The following is a 22,999-nucleotide window of genomic DNA, read 5'->3' on the forward strand; positions in this document are numbered from 1 at the left end:
GGCAATTTAGCATGGCCAATTCACCTGACCAGCACATCTTTGGACTGTGGGAGGAAACTGGAGCACCCGGAGGAAACCCACGCAGACACGGGGAGAACGTGCAAACTCCACACAGTCAGTCGCCTGAGGCGGGAATTGAACCCAGGTCTCTGGCGCTGTGAGGCAGCAGTGCTAACCACTGTGCCACCGTGCCGCCCAACCCTTGACATATTGGTTGAAGAAACTGTCCCTTATACACTCCAGGAAATCTTCTCCATTGCATTGGTACCAGTTTGGTTAGTCCAATCATTATGTAGATTGAAATCACCCATAATAACTTCTGTATTCTTACTGCATGCATCTCTAACTTCCTGTTTGATACAGTCCCCAACATCACAACTGTTGTTTTGTAGTTTGTACACAACTTCCATTAATGCCTTTTCATTTTCATGTTCCACAGCTCCACCCACACCGATTCTACATCATCCAGGCCAGTGTTGTCTTAATCTCCTCCTTACCCCACCTCCCTTTCCTTTCCATCTATCTTTCCTGAAAATTGAATAACACGGACATTGAGTTCCTATCCTTGGTCACCCTGGAGCCAGATCTGAATTACATCATATCCATTAATAACTTGGTGCAGATAATTCATCCACCGATATTTTGTTGAAAAACATTATTTTTAAAGCAAAACACTTCTAGGTCTCCCTACCAAGTAATCGCATAACGTTGGGATGGTCAAATTCCTTCATGCAGACCGCTTCTCGAAGAAAGTCCTCCATTTCGGTTCGTGTACAAATCGCAACTGCAGAGAGGAAATCATAAATTTACATAATTGTTATCATGCAAAAGGAGACCATTCAGCCCATCATATCTGTACCGGCTTTCTGAGCATTTTAACTCCATGCTAATCTCCTGTGTTTTTCTTATAATGCTGCACACTATTTCCATTTAAATAATTATTCAATGCTCTCTTGAAAACATCAGTTGAAGCTGCCTCGACCACACTTCCAGGCAGTGCATTTCAGACCCTAATAATTTTACTGTGTGAAAAAGCTTTGTCTTGTCGGGGATTTGCTTATTTTGCAAAGCCATTTCATCCATTTATGAGTGGGAACAGTTACTCCTTATTGACTTTGTCAAGACCCCTCATGATTTTGAAAAGCCTCTCCTCTCTGAGGAAACAATCTCACTTCTTCAATTTTTCCTCATAGCTGAAGTGTCTTATTCCTGGAACCATTCTTATAAATCTCTTCTGCACTCTGTCCAATACACCCTTCCTGAAGTGTTACATTAAGAACCGTGTACAATACTCCAGCTGAGGTCTAACTAGTGCTTTAGATAAGTTTCATAACCTCGCTGCTCTCTGTTTTTAAACCTAGAATACTGTTTGCTTTATTCAGAGTTCTCTCAACATATCCTTCCACCTTCAATAACATATGTACATATAGAATCGTAGAGATGTACAGCATGGAAACTGACCCTTCGGTCCAACCCGTCCATGCCGACCAGATATCCCAACCCAATCTAGTCCCACCGGCCAGCATCCGACCCATATCCCTCCAAACCCTTCCTTTTCATATATCCATCCAAATGCCTCTTAAATGTTGCAATTGTACCAGTCTCCACAACTTCCTCTGGCACCTCATTCCATACACATACCACTCTCTGTGTGAAAATGTTGCCCCGTAGGTCTCTTTTATATCTTTCCCCTCTCACCCTAAACTTATGCCCTCTAGTTCTGGACTCCCTGACCCCAGGGAAAAGACTTTGCCTATTTACCCTATCCATGCCCCTCATAATTTTGTAAACCTCTATAAGGTCACCCCTCAGCCTTTGATGCTCCAGGGAAAACAGCCTCAGCCTGTTTAGCCTCTCCCTATAGCTCAAATCCTCCACCTCTGGCAACATCCTTGTAAATCTTTTCTGAACCCTTTCAAGTTGCACAACATCTTTCCAATAGGAAGGAGACCAAACTTACACGCAGTGTTCCAACATGGCCTAACGAATGTACAGCCGCAACATGACCTCCCAACTCCAGTACTCAATACTCTGACCAATAAAGGAAAGCATACCAAACGCCTTCTCCACTATCCTATCTACCTGCGACTCCACTTTCAAGGAGCGATGAACCTGCACTCCAAGGTCTCTTTGTTCAGCAACACTCCCTAGGACATTACCATTAAGTGTATAAATCCTACGAAGATTTCTTTCCCAAAATGCAGCACCTCGCATTTATCTGACTTAAACTCCATCTGCCACTTCTCAGCCCATTGGCCCAGCTGGTCAAGATCCTGTTGTAATCAGAGGTAACTCTCTTCGATGTCCACTACACCTTCAATTTTGCTGTCATCTGCAAACTTACTAACTGTACCTCTTATGCTCACATCCAAATAATTTATGTAAATGACAAAAAGTAGAGGACCCAGCTCCAATCCTTGTGGCACTCCACTGGTCACAGGCCTCCAGTCTGAAAAGCAACCTTCCACCACCATCCTCTGTCTTCTACCTTTGAGCCAGTCTGTATCCAAATGGTTCGTTCTCCCTGTATTCCGTGAGATCTAACCTTGCTAATCAATCTCCCATGGGGAACCTTGTCGAACACCTTACTGAAGTCCATATAGATCACATCTACTTCTCTGCCCTCATCAATCCCCTTTGAGTTTTTGAGGAAGTAACAATCAAGTTTGTGAGACATGATTCCCCATATACAAAACCATGTCGACTATCCCTAATCAGTCCTTGCCTTTCCAAATACATGTACATCCTATCCCTTAGGATTCCCTCCAACAACTTGCCCACCACCGACGTCTGGCTCACCGGTCTATCGTTCCCTGGCTTGTCCTTACTACACGTCTTAAACAGTGGCACCATGTTAGCCAACCTCCAGCCTTCCGGCACCTCTCACCCGTGACTATCGATGATATAAATATCTCAGCAAGAGGCCCAACAATCATTTCTCTAGCTCCCCACAGAATTCTAGGGTACACCGGATCAGGTCCTGGGGATTTATCCACTTTTATGCATTTCAAGACATCCAGCACTTTCTCCTCTGTAATATGGACATTTTGCAAGATGTCACCATCTATTTCCTTGCGGTCTATATCTTCCATATCCTTCTCCACAATAAATACTGATGCAAAATACTCATTTAGTATCACCCCCATTTTCTGCAGCTCCACACAAAGGCCGTCTTGCTGATCTTTGAGGGGCCCTATTCTCTCCCTAGTTACCCTTTTGTCCTTAATTTTGTTTGCCAAAGCTATCTCATGTCCCCTTTTTGCCCACTTGATTTCCCTCTTAATTATACTCCTACTTCCTTTATACTCTTCTAAGGATTCACTTGATCTATCCTGACTATACCTTACATATGCTTCCTTCTTTTTCTTAATCAAACCCTCAATTTCTTTAGTCATCCAGCATTCCCTCTACCTACCAGCGTTCCCTTTCACCCTAACAGGAATATACTTTCTCTGGATTCTTGTTATCTCATTTCTGAAGGCTTCCCATTTTCCACCCATCCCTTTACCTGCGAACATCTGCCCCCAATCAGCTTTCAAAAATTCTTGCCTAATACAATCAAAATTGGCCTTTCTCCAATTTCAAACTTCAACTTTTAGATCTTGTCTATCTTTTTACATTACTATTTTAAATCTAATAGAATTATGGTCGCTGCCCCCGAAGTGTTCCCCCATTGACACCTCAGTCACCTGCCCTGCCTTATTTCCCAAGAGTAGGTCAAGTTTTGTACCTTCTCTAGTGAGTGCATCCACATACTGAATCAGAAAATTGTCTTGTCCACACTTAACAAATTCCTCTCCATCTGCACCCTTACCACTATGGCAGTCCCAGTCTATGTTTGGAAAGTTAAAATTCCCTCCCATAATCACCCTATTATTCTTACAGAAAGCTGAGATCTCCTTACAAGTTTGTTTCTCAATTTCCCTCTGACTATTAGGGGGCGTATAATACAATCGCAATAAGGTTATCATCCCTTTCTTATTTCTCAGTTCGATTCAAATAACTTCCCTCAATGTATTTCCAGGAATATCCTCCCTCAGCACAGCTGTAATGCTATCCCTTATCAAAAATGCCACTCCCCCTCCTCTCTTGTCTCCCTTTCTATCTTTCCTGTAGCATTTGTATCCTGGAACATTAAGCTGCCAGTCCTGCCCAAGGTCTCTCTCTCTCTCTCTCTCTCTCTTCCAATACACCTTTTAGAACAGTATCCTTTACTGTATACTGTCTCTCCATGTTTGTGTACCAAAGGGGTGGCACAGTAGCTCATTGATTAGCACAGCTGCATCTCAGTGCCAGAGACCTGGATTCAATTATATCCTTGGATGGCTGTGTGGGGTTTGCACATTCTCCCCGTGTCTGTATGGGTTTCCTCCTGGTTCTCCGGTTTCCACCAACAGTCCAAAAATGTGCAGTTAGGTGGATTAACCTTGCTGAATTAACCAATGTGTTCAGGATGTGTAGGTTAAGTGCATTAGCCATGGGAAATACAGGGTTACAGTGATAGGGTGGTGGGATGGGTCCAGGTGGGAATGAATTTTGGAGGGTTGATGTGAATTTGTTGGGCCAAATGGCCTGCTTCCAAACTGTGGGGATTCTTTAGTTGGCTACTTGCTAGTTTGTTGTTTCCACCCAACTAGACTTTCTGAAGCATGATTCTGAGATAGAGTGTGCTGCTAAACTGGTCTGAAATTTCAGACCCATCCAGAATACATTGAGAAGCTGTGTAATGTTTCACAGTTGCTGACCAAATAGGTCTGGGAAGGGCAGCTGAAGACAGTAGTCGTGGTGGTATCACCCATAATACAGGAAAGTAAAAACAATGACTGCAGATGCTGGAAAGCAAATACTGGATTAGTGGGGCAGGAAGAGCACAGCAGTTCAGGCAGCATCCAACGAGCAGCGAAATCGACGTTTCGGGCAAAAGCCCTTCATCACCCATAATACACCCTGCCAGAGTTAGCAAATGCATTGACCATTTCATTATTAGCTTTGTTTTCTAAGTTCAGTTTCCACAATTTATTTATGGAGGACCTGTTATTAATGAATTAATAAGTCACGTGTTTGCACAACATTTCTAGGTTTGCTTGGTATTGCAGGAAACCTGTGTGCATTCGATTGCTAATATATATCTAACAACCTTAAATCATCATTGCACAGTCACAGTTTCCATTTAAATTTTCCTGACAATGAAGAAATCATTGCCTTAATGAGAAGGCTGTGGTTATATTGTGTATAATTTTTTTTTCTTCATTTCTCTATTCTGTAACTAAGAATTGTATGATTGTATTAACTAAGGTTCTCTGCACCCAAGATGGCGCTGTATGACATTGTTACACAGTCACTAATCTTGTCACTGAAGAAGTTGTAATTAGGTGCTTTGTACCAAAGATGGCGCTGTAAGTCGCTGTAAGTTGAGTACATGTGACAATAAAGCTAATTCAATTCAATTCAATTTTATGAATGCCAGTGATTAGAGACTGTGAAACGAATGTAAAGACTGTGGTGTGACCACATACTTAGGGTTAATTTCTAGGAACAGGTGTTTATCAGTCAGCAATGCTCATGTTATTACGAATAGTACAGGATTACTGCCTTCAGCACAAAGAGCCTCACTGTTTCATGTGGATGACTTTGTGCCAAATGGTTTTGAAAAGAGTCATAAATCTGTATAAAAGCAACAATTGTTTTGATGAATTACGATCTCTGAAAAAAGAATGTGATGTGTCCATTCCCCTTTGTCTGGGTTGCAGGATTGTCCCTTCTTGAGACTTTCAGTCTTTATTCCTTTCACTTTTTTTTGGAAATGTGAGCTGAAGTTGAGAATTAAACTTTGAGCAGTTGCTTGCTTTGAAACTGAGGGGACAGCAAACAAACTGATATTTGTTTATGGGAACAGGTCCAGAAAGATAATCATGTTAATTCTGGTCCTAAGAATACTACTGATATTTCGGCATCGTGATATTCTCTGCCCTGAACTGGCAACCAGTTGGAGGTTGAACTGGTCAGTCAAGGGCAATAGGTGAACCAGTACTGACTGGGCTTTTGAAGACATGAATGTGTTTTTGAAAAAAGCTTCTGGATGGTGCTGCTGTGTTTTGTTCTCTCTTCATTTTTCATGGTAGTTATCAATTTCTTAGTTGTTATGATAAACAAATACTCCTCTAAGAAGTGTTTGAATAATCCTCATAGGTTACTAGACCTTTTGCATGAATCAGTGACTTTGGAATTCCAGCAGAACCTACAGAAATCCTGTTAATGGAGTTGTTCACAATGGATTTCTGAAGCTCTGGTACCAATTGTAAAACCATTGCACTGCCACATCAGACTTATTTTCTTTAATTTTGTCGCTTAAATGTCTGTCAGAGTGTAAGTGAGGGTTCTGGTTAAAGGAGATTGGGCTTATAATAAGTAGATTACCTTGTTATTTATCCATGTCCTGCTAAAGTTAAACTACTAATTTCTTTTGAAATTGCAACGATGGTGTCAGACAATTATAGGCGGCACGGTGGCACAGTGGCTAGCACTGCTGCCTCACAGCACCAGAGACCCAGGTTCAATTCCCACCTCAGGTAACTGACTGTGTGGAGTTTGCACATTTTCCCCGTGTCTGTATGGGTTTCCTCTGGGTGCTCTGGTCTCCTCCCACAGTCCAAAAATATGCAGATTACGTGAATTGGCCAAGCTAAATTGCCCGTAGTGTTAGGTGAAGGGGTAAATGTAGGAGAATGGGTCTGGGCGGGTTGCGCTTCGGTGGATCTGTGTGGACTTGTTGGGCCGAAGGGCCTGTTTCCACACTGTAATTAATCTAATCTGTCATACTTATCATCTGGTGAACTTTTAATTTTATTATGTTGCAAATCCAAGGATAGGGAGACTGATTTCACCACAGACCATAAGAGATAGAAACAAGAGTAAGCTGTTCAGGCCCACAAGCCTGCTCTGTCATTCCTGGTTAGACAGGTGGCAGGCTGGAAGAACACAACAAACCAGGCAGCATCAGCTGGTGAAGAAGTTGACGTTTCGAGTGGAACCCTTCTTCAACCACTGGAAGTGGGTGTGGGGACAGGGTGGTGGAGTGAGGATAGGTGAAGACAGGTAGATGGTACCTATCCCGCAATGGGAGGAATGAATCCGATTAGTGGCAGGGAGCAGTGGGAAGGGAGGGGGAGGGACTGGGAAGGGGAAGGAGGTTATTTGAAATTGTAGAACTCAATGTTGAGTCCTCCGGGCTGTAGGTTGCCCAGGTGGAAGATGAGGTGTTGTTCCTCCAATTTGTGCTGTGGTTCATTTTGGCCAAGGATGGTCATGTCGGAAAGGGAGTGGTTGGGGGAATTGAAATGGGCGGTGACTGGGAGGGCCAGTCTGCCTCTGCGGGCCTGCTGTGATGCTTGGTGAACTGAACCCTAAGTTTACATTCTGTCTCCCTGATGTAGAGAAGATCACATCAGGAGCACCTGATACAATCAGGAGCATTCTGATATCAAGGATATTCTAAAAGGGGAGAATGAGCAGCCAGAGGTTATGGTCCAGATTGGTACTAGCGACACAGGCAGGAAGAGAGATGGGGTCCTGTAAAGGGAATTTTGGGAGCTAGGTAGAAAGTTGAAAAGCAGGACTTCTGGGGTTGCAATCTTATGATTACTCTCCTGCGCCATGTGAGACCAGAAATAGGAAGATAATATAGCTGAATATGCGGCTAAAGAGTTGGTGTTGGAGGGAGGGTTTCAGATACTGGATCATTTGGATCTCTTCCAGGGCAAGAGGGACTTGTACAAGAAGGATGGGTTGCACCTAAACTGGAGGGACACCAATATATACTTGCGGAGAGGTTTGCTTGTGCCACTTGGGAGAGGTTAAGCTCGTGTGGCAGGGGGTGGAAACCAGACCACAGTTGGTCAGCATGTGCATTGATTGAGAAGAGGACAGAGGTTAAGTCAAGTAAGTCTAATAGGAAGAGCAGGCAGAGCCAGGCTAATAAACAGAGTGGGACTAGCGGTCTGAAGTGTATTCATTTTAATCCCAACAGTATTCTGAGACTATGCCCAAGGGGAATCATCCACTCAGTATTTACCCTGTTAAGGCTCTTAAGAATCCTACATATTGCAATGAGATTTCCTCTCATTCTTCTAAACTCAAAATATCTGTTTGGTTCTCCATTCTGAAATGAACAACTTTTCCCATATTATTCTCCATTTGCCATTTTTTGCCCATTTATTTAACCTGTCAATAGTTCTCTGTTAATTGCTGAATGCCTTTCCACCTATTTTTGTGTCAGCTGCAAATCTGGCTACAGTACAGTCGCTTCCTTCCTCCAAGTCATTAATACATATTGTAAACAGTTGTGGTCCCAGCACTGATCCCTGTGGGATCCCACTGATAACAGGTTGTCAACCTGAAAAAAAATCTTCCTATCCTCATTGCTCGTTAGCTAATTGTTTATCCAAGTGAAAACACTATCCCCATACCATGGGCTCTTATGTTATAACTTAACCATTTGTGAGGAACCTTGCCAAACTTCTTCTGCAATTCTGAAAACAACACAGCTACCGGTCCCCCTCTATCCACTTTTTTTGAGACTCTCTCAAAAAAATATAATAAATTAGACAAACACAATTTCCCTTTTATCAAACCATGCTGCCTCTGCTTAATTAGATTATGATTTTTCACATATACGGCTCTTGCTTCTTTAATAACTGAGTTCAACATTTTTCCAATCATAGGTGTTAGGCTTAGTTACCCACTTTTTACCTCCCTCCCTTTATGAAAAGGGGTGTCACATTAGCAGTTTTCCAATTCTCTGATACTTCTCTAGAATCCAAATTACAACCAATTTACCAACTATCTCTGTAATTATTTCTGTTAGAATCATAGATTGCAAGATATCAGGGCCAATTAGCTCCATTTTGTCTGAGTAATGCCACTTCTGTAGTGATGGTGAAGATATTTAATTCCTCCCCTATATTCTTTAGTGTTAGTGGGATGTTTGAAACATTTTCCATCATCAAGATTGATGCAAAAAATCTGTTTTAAATCCTCAACCATATCCATGTTCCCCATAAATATTGCCCCAATTCATTTTCTAAGGGGCTTATGTTCACTTTGTCCTCTCTCTTCCTTTCTATATATTTTAAAAAGCTCTTATTGTCATTTGTTACATTCATTACTTGTTTGCCCTTGCAATTTATTTTATCACTTTTTTTTACCTTTTTAGTCCTTCCTTTGCTGGATTCTGAATTAATCCCATTCTTTGGGACCATCACTGACATTTGCCTTCTTATTTGCGCCGTTTAAGATGTATCTAGACAGATACATGAATTGGCAGGGAGCAGAGGGATACAGATTCTTAGAAAATAGGCAACAGATTTAGAGAGAGGATCTGGATTGACGCAGGCTTGGAGGACCGAAGTTCCTGTTCCTGTGCTGTTATTTTCTTTGATCTTTGTATTCCAGCTGTTGCCGAACAAAAGTTCTGTACAGATCCAGCATAACTTCCTGTTCTTATAATCCATGCCACAATGATTAAGTTAGTGCTGTTTGCCTTCTTAATTAACCATTTTAAACTATCCTGCCACCTTCAAGAATCTGTCCACAAGCACTCCAAGCTCTCTACACCTCTGAGCTTTCTAGTGGTTTGCCATTCATTGAGTACTCCCTTGACTTTGTCCTCTTCCAAAATGTCTCACAACTATCAGGGTTAAATTCTATCTGTCACGCATCTGTCCATCTGACTAATCCGTTCATATCTTTCTGTAAAATAAGACCTTCTTAGTCACTGTTAATCAATCATTGTGAATCCACAAACTTACTTATCATACTTCCCACAATCTCGTTGTTTATATATACCATAAACAATAAGGGACCCAGTGCTGTTTCCTGTGGTACATCACTGCACACCGTGGGTGGTTAGCACTGCTGCCTCACAGCGTCAGAGACCTGGGTTCAATTCCCGCCTCAGGCGACTGACTGTGTGGAGTTTGCACGTTCTCCCTGTGTCTGCGTGGGTTTCCTCCGGGTGCTCCAGTTTCCTCCCACAGTCCAAAGATGTGCAGGTCAGGTGAATTGGCCATGCTAAATTGCCCGTAGTGTTAGGTAAGGGGTAAATGTAGGGGAATGGGTGGGTTGCGCTTCGGCGGGTCAGTGTGGACTTGTTGGGCTGAAGGGCCTGTTTCCACACTGTAAGTCTAATCTAAAACCAGGCTCCAGTCATACTACAACCATCCGGCTCCTCCATCTCAGCCAATTTTGGATTCAACTTGCCAAGTTACCCGAGATCCCATGTGTTTTTATTTCCTCTATTTTTATTTTTGTATTGGTCTCTAATATCAAAGGAGAAAGTGAGGACTGAGATGCTGGAGACCAGAGCTGAAAATGTCTTGCTGGAAAAGCGCAACAGGTCAGGCGGCATCCAAAGAACAGGAGAATCGACGTTTCGGGCATAAGCCCTTGCCCGAAACGTCAATTCACCTGTTCCTTGGATGCTGCCTGACCTGCTGCGCTTTTCCAGCAACACATTTTCAGTTATAATATCAAAGGCTTTGTTGAAATCCATATAAACGACATAGAATTTGTTGGGTATGTTTCTTTCCATTTCTCCATTGTTTGGTCTTATACCCTCCCGATTCCAGACCTCAGGCCTGCAGTACTCTTCAGTCTCCCTGCTCCCTTGCTGTCTTCTCGTGTTTGATGAGCCTCCAGCTTCCTTCAGTGCCTTGATTTGCATTCTCCAGTCAGCTCATTAAGCACTCACTGCTGGCTCATTATGAACAGCAACCACAATTGTCCCATCGTATTCTTTCATGAGTGCCTTGGAACTGGCTGTCCTCTGCTGTCCAGCTCACTCCTCCTATTGCTGACCTTTTGGACTGTAACAGCAGATTTGTCCTCAATTCCCTGTAACATCTCTTCCTCCACGCTGTCCATTCAATTTCAAATTAGGTCTTTGTCACAGTTTTAGTGGATCGCAGCCCTAACAAAAATTTGGATAAGGGGTAAAGGAATGTCTCCCCTAACCAAATCTTTATTACTCACCCCACAAAGCCTTCATGGTGGTGGTGTGGCACCGCTCACCAAATCAGACGTTGATGTGACCCTCTGGCACTTTCTAGTCCTTTGAGAATCACTCACAGCTCTTCACATTTTTCAAAGTAATTGTTCAGTACCACCCTCTCAACTATTTTCAAAACTTTCGAACCAACATATCTCCTCAGAAAATGTGCACCCCTTATCTTTTTCTGGCTTTTTGCACTTTCCCATGTGATTACAATAAAAATGTAAAATATCAGCAGCTTGTATGGGAAACCCTGTGATTAAGTGGCAGGGGATATGTTTCTCAGTGCTGATATCCATTGGTTATTAAAGAGCCTTCAGTCAAACAGGGAGACTTTCCTGCCCAATTTCATTGCCATGAACATAACCTTACTGAGGGTGGTTTTCCAAATTTAAGTTACACATATAAATAATTCACACTGCATTGATTTCACCTTCTTCATATGTGCATCACCATTCGCTGAGCCTAACTTTGAGGGGTACAATGTACAGGCACAGTTCATGGTTGGTCCACATTGATGGGTCACAGTGCAGTCAGAGTTTTTGCTTTTATTGTGAAAGAAACAATGTTGCATTTTATTTTTCACTTTTTGTTGGTGCTAGTGTCCGATGTTGCACTTGCCACTCTGCAGGATATAGCTGAATTTACAGGCTCAACTGTCTATCCTTTCTACACGTTGTACAGGACATTATCCAAGATCACTGTCAGAAGGGATAAATGGATGAACGAATGATCAAATAAATAAATAAATAAAGCTTTTTCAGCTAATATCTGAGAGGAACTCTCACATGGGCAGTCTTTAGCCCCTATATTTCTTACTATGATTGTCCCCACCAGATTCAAGACACTCAGACATTCCACTATTGCCTGTTTATGACTCACTCTCTGTGCTCTCTTGGATCCCTCATCTAGTTCTCCATGTCCCAAACACTCCGTATCCACAGAACCTCCCCACCACTGACCCACTGTTGTTTATCTTGAGGCTCCATGCAAGCAGACATCCATCTACTCCCCTCCCTTGTACTTCAGATTCAAGAAGGAAAACCTCAGACACAACTGCAAAAAATTGACTGGTGCATTTCAACTTTAAATGAATGTGGAGTTTACATAATGAGTTTCTTGTGCACCATTGAATTCATTTGAAGAAAGATTTTACTCTGATGTATCACTCGTATAAACAAACTATAGGCCAGTGTGAGGCTTGCCATGCTCACATTGTGTGTTACAGAGTGGAAATACAATGATGGGCTCATGGTTGGAACAACTAAAAAAACGTTTATTATCTCTGTCATCAGGAAATTGAAGTCTCACATTCTGCCTAACTCCATCACCCTTCACACCACATTTCCCATTCTTGTTGGCTTTGTGAAAGTTCTCTGCAGGCTTCCTCTGATCATTGTATTATCTCCACCCTCATCACCCTTCCATGATAGAACTCTTATCTCCTTCTTCATCAGTCTCTGAAATAATAAAGTCCTTTAATTGACTTACAACATCATATTCAAATTCTTAACTATATGGCTTTCTGTTCACCACATTTTTGAAACCACTGCAAACTTGCCATGCAACAGCAACTGACCACTATTGTCAATGCTTATTCTCAATAAAATCCCTCTCTTGCACATTGACATTTCCTTGCAGTAGTCCTCATTTCTGCTCCCTCAACTTCTTGCCAGAACTTTGGGTGGCACAGTGGTTAGCACTGCTGCCTCACAGCGCCAGAGACCTGGGTTCAATTCCCACCTCCGGCGACTGACTGTGTGGAGTTTGCACGTTCTCCCCATGTCTGCATGGGTTTCCTTCGGGTGCTCTGGTTTCCTCCCACAGTCCAAAGATGTGCAGGTCAGGTGAATTGGCCATGCTAAATTGCCCGTAGTGTTAGGTAAGGGGTAAATGTAAGGGTATGGGTGGGTTGCGCTTTGGTGAGTCGATGTGGACTTGTTGGGCCAAAGGGCCTGTTTCCACACTGTAAGTAATCTAAGGTGGGGAAGAACAATGGACTTAAGCTAAGGTTGATTGGTGAAGCTACAGTTTTTCTTTGGTGAAGCAAAGGACTTTGAGAGGGGCTTTGATGGAGGTTTGGATAAGTTGGACAAAGAAACCAATTTCCATTAGCTAATACTACAGGATTAGGGGACACAGACGTAAGGTTCATTGCATGGAATGCAGAGGGGATATGATGACCTCGAATTTACTGCTCTCACAACGTTATGGAAGTATAAATGATTTTCAAAGAACAGTTCAGAGCTGGGGGATGGCAGTCACGAGATTGCTCTGCAGACAGTCAGCCATGGAACCGATGGACTGAATTGTCTTCTACTGTCCTATTAATAACTGACCTAACCACCCAATGCCACATCTGACTGGGCTGTATAAGACACTAATGGATCCTACTCATCTTTGAAAACTGCTCACGATTCTAGACTCACATGATAAACCCTCAGCTTCTTTTCGATACAGCAGGCTATCATCTTATCCCCTGTCTCTTCCCCCTCACCTCCAGCAATAACTGCAAGGGGTTAATTGAGACAACCTGATCAGTTGCCTATGCACATCCCTCATTTCCAGTAACTCTGTCGGCCAAACTTCCTTTACTCACCCAGCAGTCTTCTGCCTGAACTCACAGTTTTCTCTAGTTTGTCTTCTGTTGTCTCCCTCACACCTTCCTTGACCTGACTTTGTCCATGAGGCTACTGAAGTTCCTCTCATTTGCGCCTCTTGAGTAATCACAATTTTAATAACATCACTTTTGGTGGCCATGATTTCAATTGCCTCAGCCCTCAGATTTGGAATATTTTTCATAAAACTCTCTGCTTCTCTTTCATGCTTTAAAACACAGCTTAAAGCCTGCGTTTGTGATCAAGCATTTGGTCATCTGATCTAAAAACTCCTGTGGCTGTTTATCATATATTTTGTATTGGAACACTCCTGTAAACCACATTGGGCTGTTTACTTCCATTATAGGCCTTTGTTCGGTTGTTGTTTAGCTTAGGCAGCTCTTCCTTCTTCCACCTGTCTCCTCCCTCCCAATTCAGGGCAACTCATGGCAAGCAAGAATGTGCTGCAAGCTGTCAGAAATTCAAAGATGTAACTCCTCCATTACATTAGGAGAAACATAAATACACACCCCCATGATTATCCTATCATAGGAAAATCCAAAGTGGGCCAAACCTGTCTCCACTTGACAAAACCACACACACAAAAACATTATTGTAGAATATGGGTAATACAGGCTGACTAACATTGTAAAAACCAACACACTACATGGTCTGATCATCGAAAGACTGTTGCTGAAGCCGAGGTAGTCAGCTCATGGAGATGGTACTTAACAAACCTATCTGAAACTGGCTTCCCCTTGTCAAGATATCTGATACAAATGTTTTCATTTCCAGGTGAAGGGAAGGGTCATGAATAGAAGATTGTCATGAATAAATCCAAAGAGTTTAATTCTTTATTTGTGAGGTTGGGAGGAATTTCCTTATTAAAGAGTGGTTAGAATGAGAACCTCGTTACCACTATGAGTTGGTGAGATGGCCAGCATTCAAGTGGCGGATAGAATCACATGGGAAAGAAACAGTTATGATGTCAGGACAGGAAGAGAGAGATAAAAACAATAACTGCAGATGCTGAAAACCAAATACTGGATTAGTGGTGCTGGAAGACCACAGCAGTTCAGGCAGCATCCAAGGAGCAGCGAAATCAATGTTTGCCCGAAACGTCGATTTCACTGCTCCTTGGATGCTGCCTGAACTGCTGTGCTCTTCCAGCACCACTAATCCAGGAAGAGAGAGATCCTCATGCATTTTTTTTAAAATTCCAGGCAGAATCTTATAGAGGTTTGAGTGCGTGGGCTGTGGTGAGGTTTTTGGCAGATTCAAGTGAGAAGTTCAGTGAGACCTGTCTCGGGTTTGAGAGCATCTAATTCCATATTGATGCTTTTGACAAGCAGCAAGACAGCAGTCTTTGGGAAGTAAGAAATGGAGTTACTCCTTGCAGTATTCTGGGAAAACCTGGCAAATATAGACCAGTAAGCGTAACATCTCTGATTGATAAATTACTTGAGAGGATTCTGAGAGGTAAAGATATATATGCATTTGGAAAGTTCGATTAGGAGTGGTCACTTTGGCTTTGTGTGTGGAAGATCATGCCCCACACATTTGTTAGAATTCTTTGATGAACTAACCAGGAAGGTTGACGAGGGCAGGGCAGTAGACGTCTATATAGATTTAATAAGGCTGTTGATAAAGTTCCATGTGGTAGGCTGTTCTGGAAGGTTAGATCACATGGAATCCAGGGGTAGCTGGCAAAATAGATACACAATTGGCTTGATGGTAGGAAGCAGAGGGTAATGATGGAAGGATGCTTGTCGGACTGGAGGCCTGTGACAAGTGGAGTGCCTCACGGGTCGGTGCTGGGCCCATTGTTGTTTGTTATCTATATCAATGATTTGGATGAGAATGTTCAAGGCATGATTAGTAAGTTTGCAGATGAAGAAGGGAGAGCTCTGAAGCTGCCTAAGCTAAACAACAACCAAACAGCTACCTATAATGGAATGAAACAGCCCAAGGTGGTTCACAGGAGTGTTCCAATACAAAGTCCTTGTGGGATTTCTTAGTTGTGGACCTAAAAATTAGGACTGTTCTGGATGTGCAAGATCCTACTGTTCCCTGAGGGCGAGGTCAGTGCTACAGTGTGACTCAGAAACATAGCTGGCTTCCCTAGGAGCAAGGTGTCATCAACTCTACACATGTGGCACTGAAAGGGCAGTGTCACAAGAATGGAATTCATTAACAGGAAGGAATTCCATTCCATTTCATGTCCACCTGATCGGTGTGCCCACTCCTCTGGTGAGTGCCATGACTCAGACATCCTGGAATACTCTCATGTGCCTGGTGAGCCTGAGGATTCAGATTGGTTACTAGGGGACAAGGGTTATCCGTGGTGATTTTGCATCATGAATACAATTTTGCTATCCCCTGACTGGCACAGAGCATAAATACAATGCTGCTCAGGTGATCAGACTACTGATCGGACTACTGTTGCTTCAGTCTCTCTGAGAGGCCCTCCAGATATATTCCGGACATAGTGTGCAGTGTTCTGCATAATTTAAGTGGGCAACAAGGTAATGCTGAGTGCACTGAGGAATGGGAGCAGTCTTCCAAGCAGAAGGATGAGGACACTGGGGATTATGAAGCCCTCGTTGTCCATGGCAGAGCAGAGCTGGCACTACAAGCTAGACAAGACCTCACTGACACCTAGATGAGAGCTGGGTGCAGCAGACCATCATGGATTGGAAAATAGTCATTGGCCATGTTGCTGAAATCTGGATGGCATCTTCAGAGTGAATTTTAGACTTTATTGATTTTGTTCGCATTAACATTTGCTGTATGTAAATAAAAACACATTTAGGTTTATCCCACCACTTGCCTAAATGTGATGTTCCCCTCGACAATGTAATGCTGTGTCAAAAAGTGTGGCACTAGAAAAGCACAGCAGGTCAGGCTGCATCCGAGGAGCAGGAGAGGTGATGTTTTGGGCATAAGCCCTTCATCAAGAAGGTTGTGGGGGTGGGGGTGTACTGTGGCCCACAGTGGGCACTTGACACAAGTAGTGCTGACTGAGAGGATATTCTGTCAGGATGTAGCTAAGGACAGATAATTGCGTAGTCTGATGGTTAAACATTGACGAAGGAGAGAGCAATGGGTCATGTGTGTGAAGGAATGTCAGCCATGTAAGCCTTATGGCTTCTATGCCATGACGGTGCCCACAGGGGGCAATGCTTGATTGCCAACAAATTGTCCACGTACACAGTAGTCTTTCAAAGCTTACAATGGTGCAAAGGATATAGGTCTTTCAGAAGATGTGTGCCAAGTTATTTCAGGAAAAGCATGTGGTTACACAGGACTAGAATTGATGTGATGAATGCCGAAGAGACAGAGTAAGAGATTAATCCAGAATTATTACAGTGGAGTAGGAGACCACTTGACCCTTCATGTCTGAACCTGCTGTGTTATTAACTGCCAGTTTTCTGCCTCTTCCTCAAATGTGCATACCATTATTATCCAAATAATCATTGATTGCCCTCTTGAATGCCTCATTTGCATCTGCCTGCATCATAATTCCATTCCAACTGCGTGAAAAAAGTTTTTCTCACCTCGCCCTTACTTCATTTTAAATTGATTTTTATTTGTTTCTTTTACAGAAGGAAACAACTTCATCCTACCTGCTCTGCCTGGCATGATTATGGTTTTGAAAACCTCAATGAGATCTCCTCTCAGCTTTCTTCCCTCCAGAGGGAGCAGCCCTGACTTCTTCAATTTATCCTCAGCTGAAGTTCATTGGAACATTCCAGTAGATTGCCTCTTCTATACATTTGCATCTCTCCTATAATGTGGCAACTGCAACTGAGCGCAATACTTCACCTGAGGTCTAATAAGACTCTCATACAAATTCAACATTACCTCCTTGCTCTCACAGTGTATGCCCGTTTAATAAAACCGAACACTTTACCAACTGCTCTCTCCATCTGGCTTACCAACCTTAATGATCTGTACACATATAGAGGCAGGTCCCTGTGAGACTTAACTCTTTTGATGAAATGAGTTTGGTCTCTGAGGCAAGTCTCTGTGTCTCGTGGTAAAAAATCCCTTGATACAACTCATTTAGTCCAAAACATTTAAGATTCAGACCTTTATTATCTTGTTCAATGCTTTTTCAAGAAAACAATTTTAAAATGGCTGATATTGAACTGCAAATGAGCAAGCTGACTGGTTTCAGAAATGACCGACAATTACCAAGTCAGAAGTGAACTCAGTGCCTCCTTGAATGTGATACATATTACATTAAATGAACTTTCCAGTCAAACCATTTTCAATTCAATGTTTTGTAATACACTTCTATAAATTTTAGTAGAGCATTTTCTTTTGTTAAAAAAGAAATAAAGAACGAGAAGGACATGCTGATAAAGTGAGACGAAATCACTAGGAGGAGGCTAATGAGGAGCATAAACACAGATATAAATCAGTTGGATGAATAACCAAGTTTCTGCATGGTGCATTCTATCAAATTCTTGTAACTTTTGAGGAGAGGTCTGGTTATTATGCATTCCTGGCAAGTGTATCTAGTGGAGATGGTTCCAAAGAGAAAACATGAATGATGAGCAGCAAGCGTCACTCTTCTCCAAAGTGCCTTATTAGGGTAATTGGTCCTTAGAAGTTTCGTTTAGCTTTGATTAACTCACAACTAGCCATTCTGCACACTTGTATAGGAATATCACTCAGAGTCATAGAGGCATAGAGATGTACAGCACGGAAACAGACCCTTTGGTCCAATTCGTTCATGCCAACCAGACATCCCATCCCAATCTAGTCCCACCTGCCAGCACTCAGCCCATATCCCTCCAAATCCTTCCTGTTCATATACCCATCCAGATGCCTTTTAAATGTTGCAATTGTACTAGCCTCCACCACTTCCTCTGGCAGCTCATTCCACACATGCATCACGTCCTGCATTAAAAAGTTGCCCCGTGGGTCTCTTTCCCCTCTCACCCGAAACCTATGCCCTCTTGTTTCGGACTCCCCCACCCCGGGAAAGAGACCTTGTCCATTTATCCTATCCATGCCCCTCATGATTTTATAAACCTCTATGAGGTTCTCTATAAGATTCCTCAGCCTCTGACACTGCAGGGAAAACAGCCGTAGCTTATTCAACCTTTCCCTACAGCTCAAATCCTCCAACCCTGGCAACATCCTTATAAATCTATTCTAGTTTCACAACATCCTTCCGATAGGAAGGAGACCAGAATTGAATGCAATATTCTAAAAGTGGCCGAATCAATGTCCTGTACAGCTGCAATATGACCTCCCAACTCCTGTACTCAATACTCTGACTAATAAAGGAAAGCATATCAAATGCCTTCATCGCTATCTTATCAACCTGTGACTCTACTTTCAAGGAACTATGAACCTACACTGCAAGGTCTTTGTTTAGCAACACTCTCTAAGACCTTACCATTAAGTATATAAGTCCAGATAAGATTTGCTTTCCCAAAATGCAGCGCCTCACATTGATCTAAATAAAACTCCATCTGCCATTGCTCAGCCCATTGGTTTATCTGATCAGATCTTGTTGTAATCTGAGGTAACCTTATTTGCTGTCCACTACACCTCCAATTTTGGTGTCATCTGCAATCTTACTAAATATACCTCTCATGCTCACATCCAAATAATTTATATAAATGATGAAAAATAGAGGACCCAGAACCGATCCTTGTAACACTCCACTGGTCACAGGCCTCCAATCTGAAAAACAAACCTCCATCACCACCCTCTGTCTTCTACCTTTAAGCCAGTTCTGTATCCAAATGGCTAGTGCTACCTGTATTCCATGACATTTAACCTTGGGGAACCTTGTCGAATGCCTTACTGAAGTCCATATAGATCACATCTACCTCTCTGCCCTCATCAATCCTCTTTGTTACTTCTTCAAAAAACTCAATGAAGTTTGTGAGACATGATTTTCCACGCACAAAGCCATGTTAACTATCCCTAATCAGTCCTTGCCATTCCAAATACATGTACATCCTCTCCCTCAGGATTCCATCCAACAACTTGTCCACCACCGACGTCAGGCTGACTGGTCTAGAGTTCTCTGGCTTGTCCTTACCACCTTTCGTAAATAGTGGCACCACATTAGCCCACCTCCAGTCTTCCAGCACCTCACCTGTGACTATCAATGATACAGATATCTCAGCAAGAGGCCCAGCAATCACTTCTCTAGCATCCCACAGAATTCTCGGGTACACCTGATCAGGTCCTGGGGATTTATCCAATTTTATGCATTTCAATACATCCAGCACATCTTCCTCTGTAATATGGACATTTTGCAAGATGTCACCATCTATTTCCCTACATTATATATCTTCCATGTCCTTTCCACAGTAAACACTGATGCAAAATACTCATTTAGTATCTCCCCCATTTCCTGTGGCTCCACACAAAAGCCGGCTTGCTGATCTTTGAGGGGTCCTATTCTATCCCTCGTTACTCTTTTGTCCTTAAGGCATTTGTAAAAACCCTTTGGATTCTCCTTAACTCTATTTGCCAAAGCTATCTCATGTCCCTTTTTGCCCTCCTGATTTCCCTCTTAAGTTTACTCCTACTGCCTTTATACTCTTCTAAGAATTTGCTTGATCTATCCTGACACTTGTTTCTTTCTTTTTCTTAACCAAACCCTCAATTTCTTTAGTCATCCAGCATTCCCTATACCTACCAGCCTTTTCTTTCACCCTAATGGAATGTACTTTTTCTGGATTCTCGTTATCTCATTTCTGAAGGCTTCCCATTTTCCAGCTGTCCCTTTACCTGCGAACATCTGCCCCCAATCAGCTTTTGAAAGTTCTTACCTCATACTGTCAAAATTGGCCTTTCTCCAATTTCAAACTTCAACTTTTAGATCTTGTCTATCTATTTACATCACTATATTAAAACTAATAGAATTATGGTCGCTGGTTCCAAAGTGCTCCCGCTGACACCTCAGTCACCTTATTTCCCAAGAGTAGGTCAAGTCTTGCACCTTCTCTTGTAGGTACATCCACATACTGAATTCGAAAATTTTCTTGTTTACACTTAACAAATTCCTCTCCATCTAAATCCTTAACACTATGGCAGTCTCAGTCTATGTTTGGAAAGTTAAAATCCCCACCATAACCACCCTATTATTCTTACAGATTGCTAAGATCTCCTTAAAAATTTGTTTCTCAATTTCCTTCTGACTATTATAGAAACACAAGACATAGAATACTGAAGGGACTGGTTCTAATTCTTCCTTTGAGCTGTACTCCTGTACAGTGAGCAGCAAGTCATAGCGATTATTCACAAATTCTCCTAAGAGCTCTAGCAATATCCCATTCAGAAAGTCCTTCATTGAAAATGTTTTTATAGTCTACTTACTTTTCATTGTCTTGACAGCCACTTTGAGAATATAATCATCCTGGTTCAATTGTCCTTCCATCACAGAGCCAAACTCCCCTGAAAGAATAAATAAATCTGTACATTACATGAAATTTCCATGAATAACTTAATCAGAGCTCTCTAAATCAGCATGGTCATAATCAAACTGACGAGATGGATCAGGCATGAATGATTCTATTGAATGGTGACTGGAATCAATAGACGGGATGCCCTCCACCTCTCTTACACTCTGAAGTACAGCTACTGAGAACGCCAAATGGTATGTGGCACTTTCAGAGATGCTGAGGCCATAGATTCTCCCAAATGCTGCCTGATGTACGCCATCTTCCAAATTTGGACATGACTTCCATGTGGTAATTCTAATTCTAATCTCAATCCCAAAAAGATCCTATTTCAGTCCCAATCCTAATCAAATGTCAAACTCCATCCAATCCTAGTAGTAACCTAAATTCCAATGCCAAGATCAATGTTAATTTCAATCTCAAACTCCAACTGAAATCTTAATCTCAATTTTAATCCCATTGTCAATTACTCTGTCAATCCCAGTCATAACTCCGATCTCAATCACATTCCTTAATATATTTTCAATGCCAAACTCAAAAACAGTTAATCACAATATACAAGTCAAAATGTAATCCCAATCCCAATAGTAAAGCAATTCTAAATTTCAAACCCAATCCTACTATGATGCCTGGTGTGTAAATACTGGATAAGATAGCTCTTTGTTGAGATCTGGTTTGATAAAATTAGTGGGCGGCACAATGGCACAGTGTTAGCAGTACTGCCTCACAGCGCCTGAAGACCTGGGTTCAATTCCCGCCTCAGGCGACTGACTGTGTGGAGTTTGCACATTCCCCGTGTCTGCGTGGGGTTCCTTCAGGTGCTCTGGGTTCCTCCCACAATCTAAAGATGTGCTGATCAGGTGAATTGTCCATGCTAAATTGCCCGTAGTGTTAGGTAATGGGTAAATGTAGGGGTATGGGTGGGTTGCGCTTCGGCGGGTCAGTGTGGACTTGTTGGGTCGAAGGGCCTGTTTCTGCACTGTAATGTAAAATATAATCTTTTAAAGACTAAATGAGTGGAAGAAACAATGGTAAGTAAATAAGTGCCAGGGTTCCAGATTTGCATTGAAGAGTCAGAAAAATCTTTATGACAGAATTAGAACAAAATAAACGTATGCAATAATGATTAGACTGAATAGGTTAAGATAATTGTACTGGACCATATACTCTAACATTCATGATTAATGTGAGGTAAATTTGAGTTAACAGGCAAACTGTGAGCAAACACTAAAGTTTGCATTTTAATTGATATAAGCAAGACAGATCCCATCCAGATCTTAGTAACAGTGAGTCTCCACATGTCATTAAGTCTCTGTCTCTTTCACAAGGGACTCCAATTCCATGTCTTCATAGATTTAGCCTTGGAAAGGACTCAAGACATCTCTGATTTGGACTTCCTCAATGCCTGCTCATATATTGGCTGTCTAATCTCTGCTCCTGATGTCAAATTTTCCAGTTCTCTTGAGACCGATCTCAGTTGTTGAATTCTCTGGGATTACCCACGAATCCTAACTGTCTGATGAATACCAACAGAAACACAAGTGCTTGCTGATGTCATTTCTTTGTTTCCAAAGTCTCTCACTTCAAAACTGTATCTAAATGTTCTCTCAACTAATACGCAGATGAATTGAATCCAGAGTTTTCCTACACTCCGCACATCTTCATGATGACATAGTCTACTCTGAGGTACCTTTAAGCATTTTTTTACTCACTCATGAGATATAAGCACCACTAGCTGGGCCAGTCCCTAAGTACCCTTGACAAGGTGGTGGGGAGCTATGTTATTGAACTGCTGTAGTCCATGTGCTTTGGTAATCACATGAGGCCATTAGGGAGAGAATTCCAGAATTTTGACCCAGCAACAGTAAAGGGATGACAATATCTTTCCAGGTCTGGGTGGTGAGTGGCTTGGATGGGAA

The 22,999-nt window shown here is 42.3% G+C and overlaps 1 protein-coding gene across 2 annotated transcripts in view; it reads right to left on the reverse strand.

The window, feature by feature from the left end:
* axl (AXL receptor tyrosine kinase) overlaps window positions 1-22,999 on the reverse strand; it is a 219,242-nt gene that overhangs the window by 34,401 nt on the left and 161,842 nt on the right. For both annotated transcript variants that reach the window (XM_072549154.1, XM_072549155.1), the window contains exons 14-15: window positions 20,998-21,075; window positions 692-784 (exon numbers count right to left, since the gene is read on the reverse strand). In XM_072549154.1, coding sequence (XP_072405255.1) covers window positions 692-784; window positions 20,998-21,075 — 171 coding nt within the window. The remainder of the gene's footprint in view (window positions 1-691; window positions 785-20,997; window positions 21,076-22,999) is intronic.

The sequence above is a fragment of the Chiloscyllium punctatum genome, chromosome 29 (genome assembly GCF_047496795.1).
Source record: "Chiloscyllium punctatum isolate Juve2018m chromosome 29, sChiPun1.3, whole genome shotgun sequence".
Lineage (NCBI taxonomy): Eukaryota > Metazoa > Chordata > Chondrichthyes > Orectolobiformes > Hemiscylliidae > Chiloscyllium > Chiloscyllium punctatum.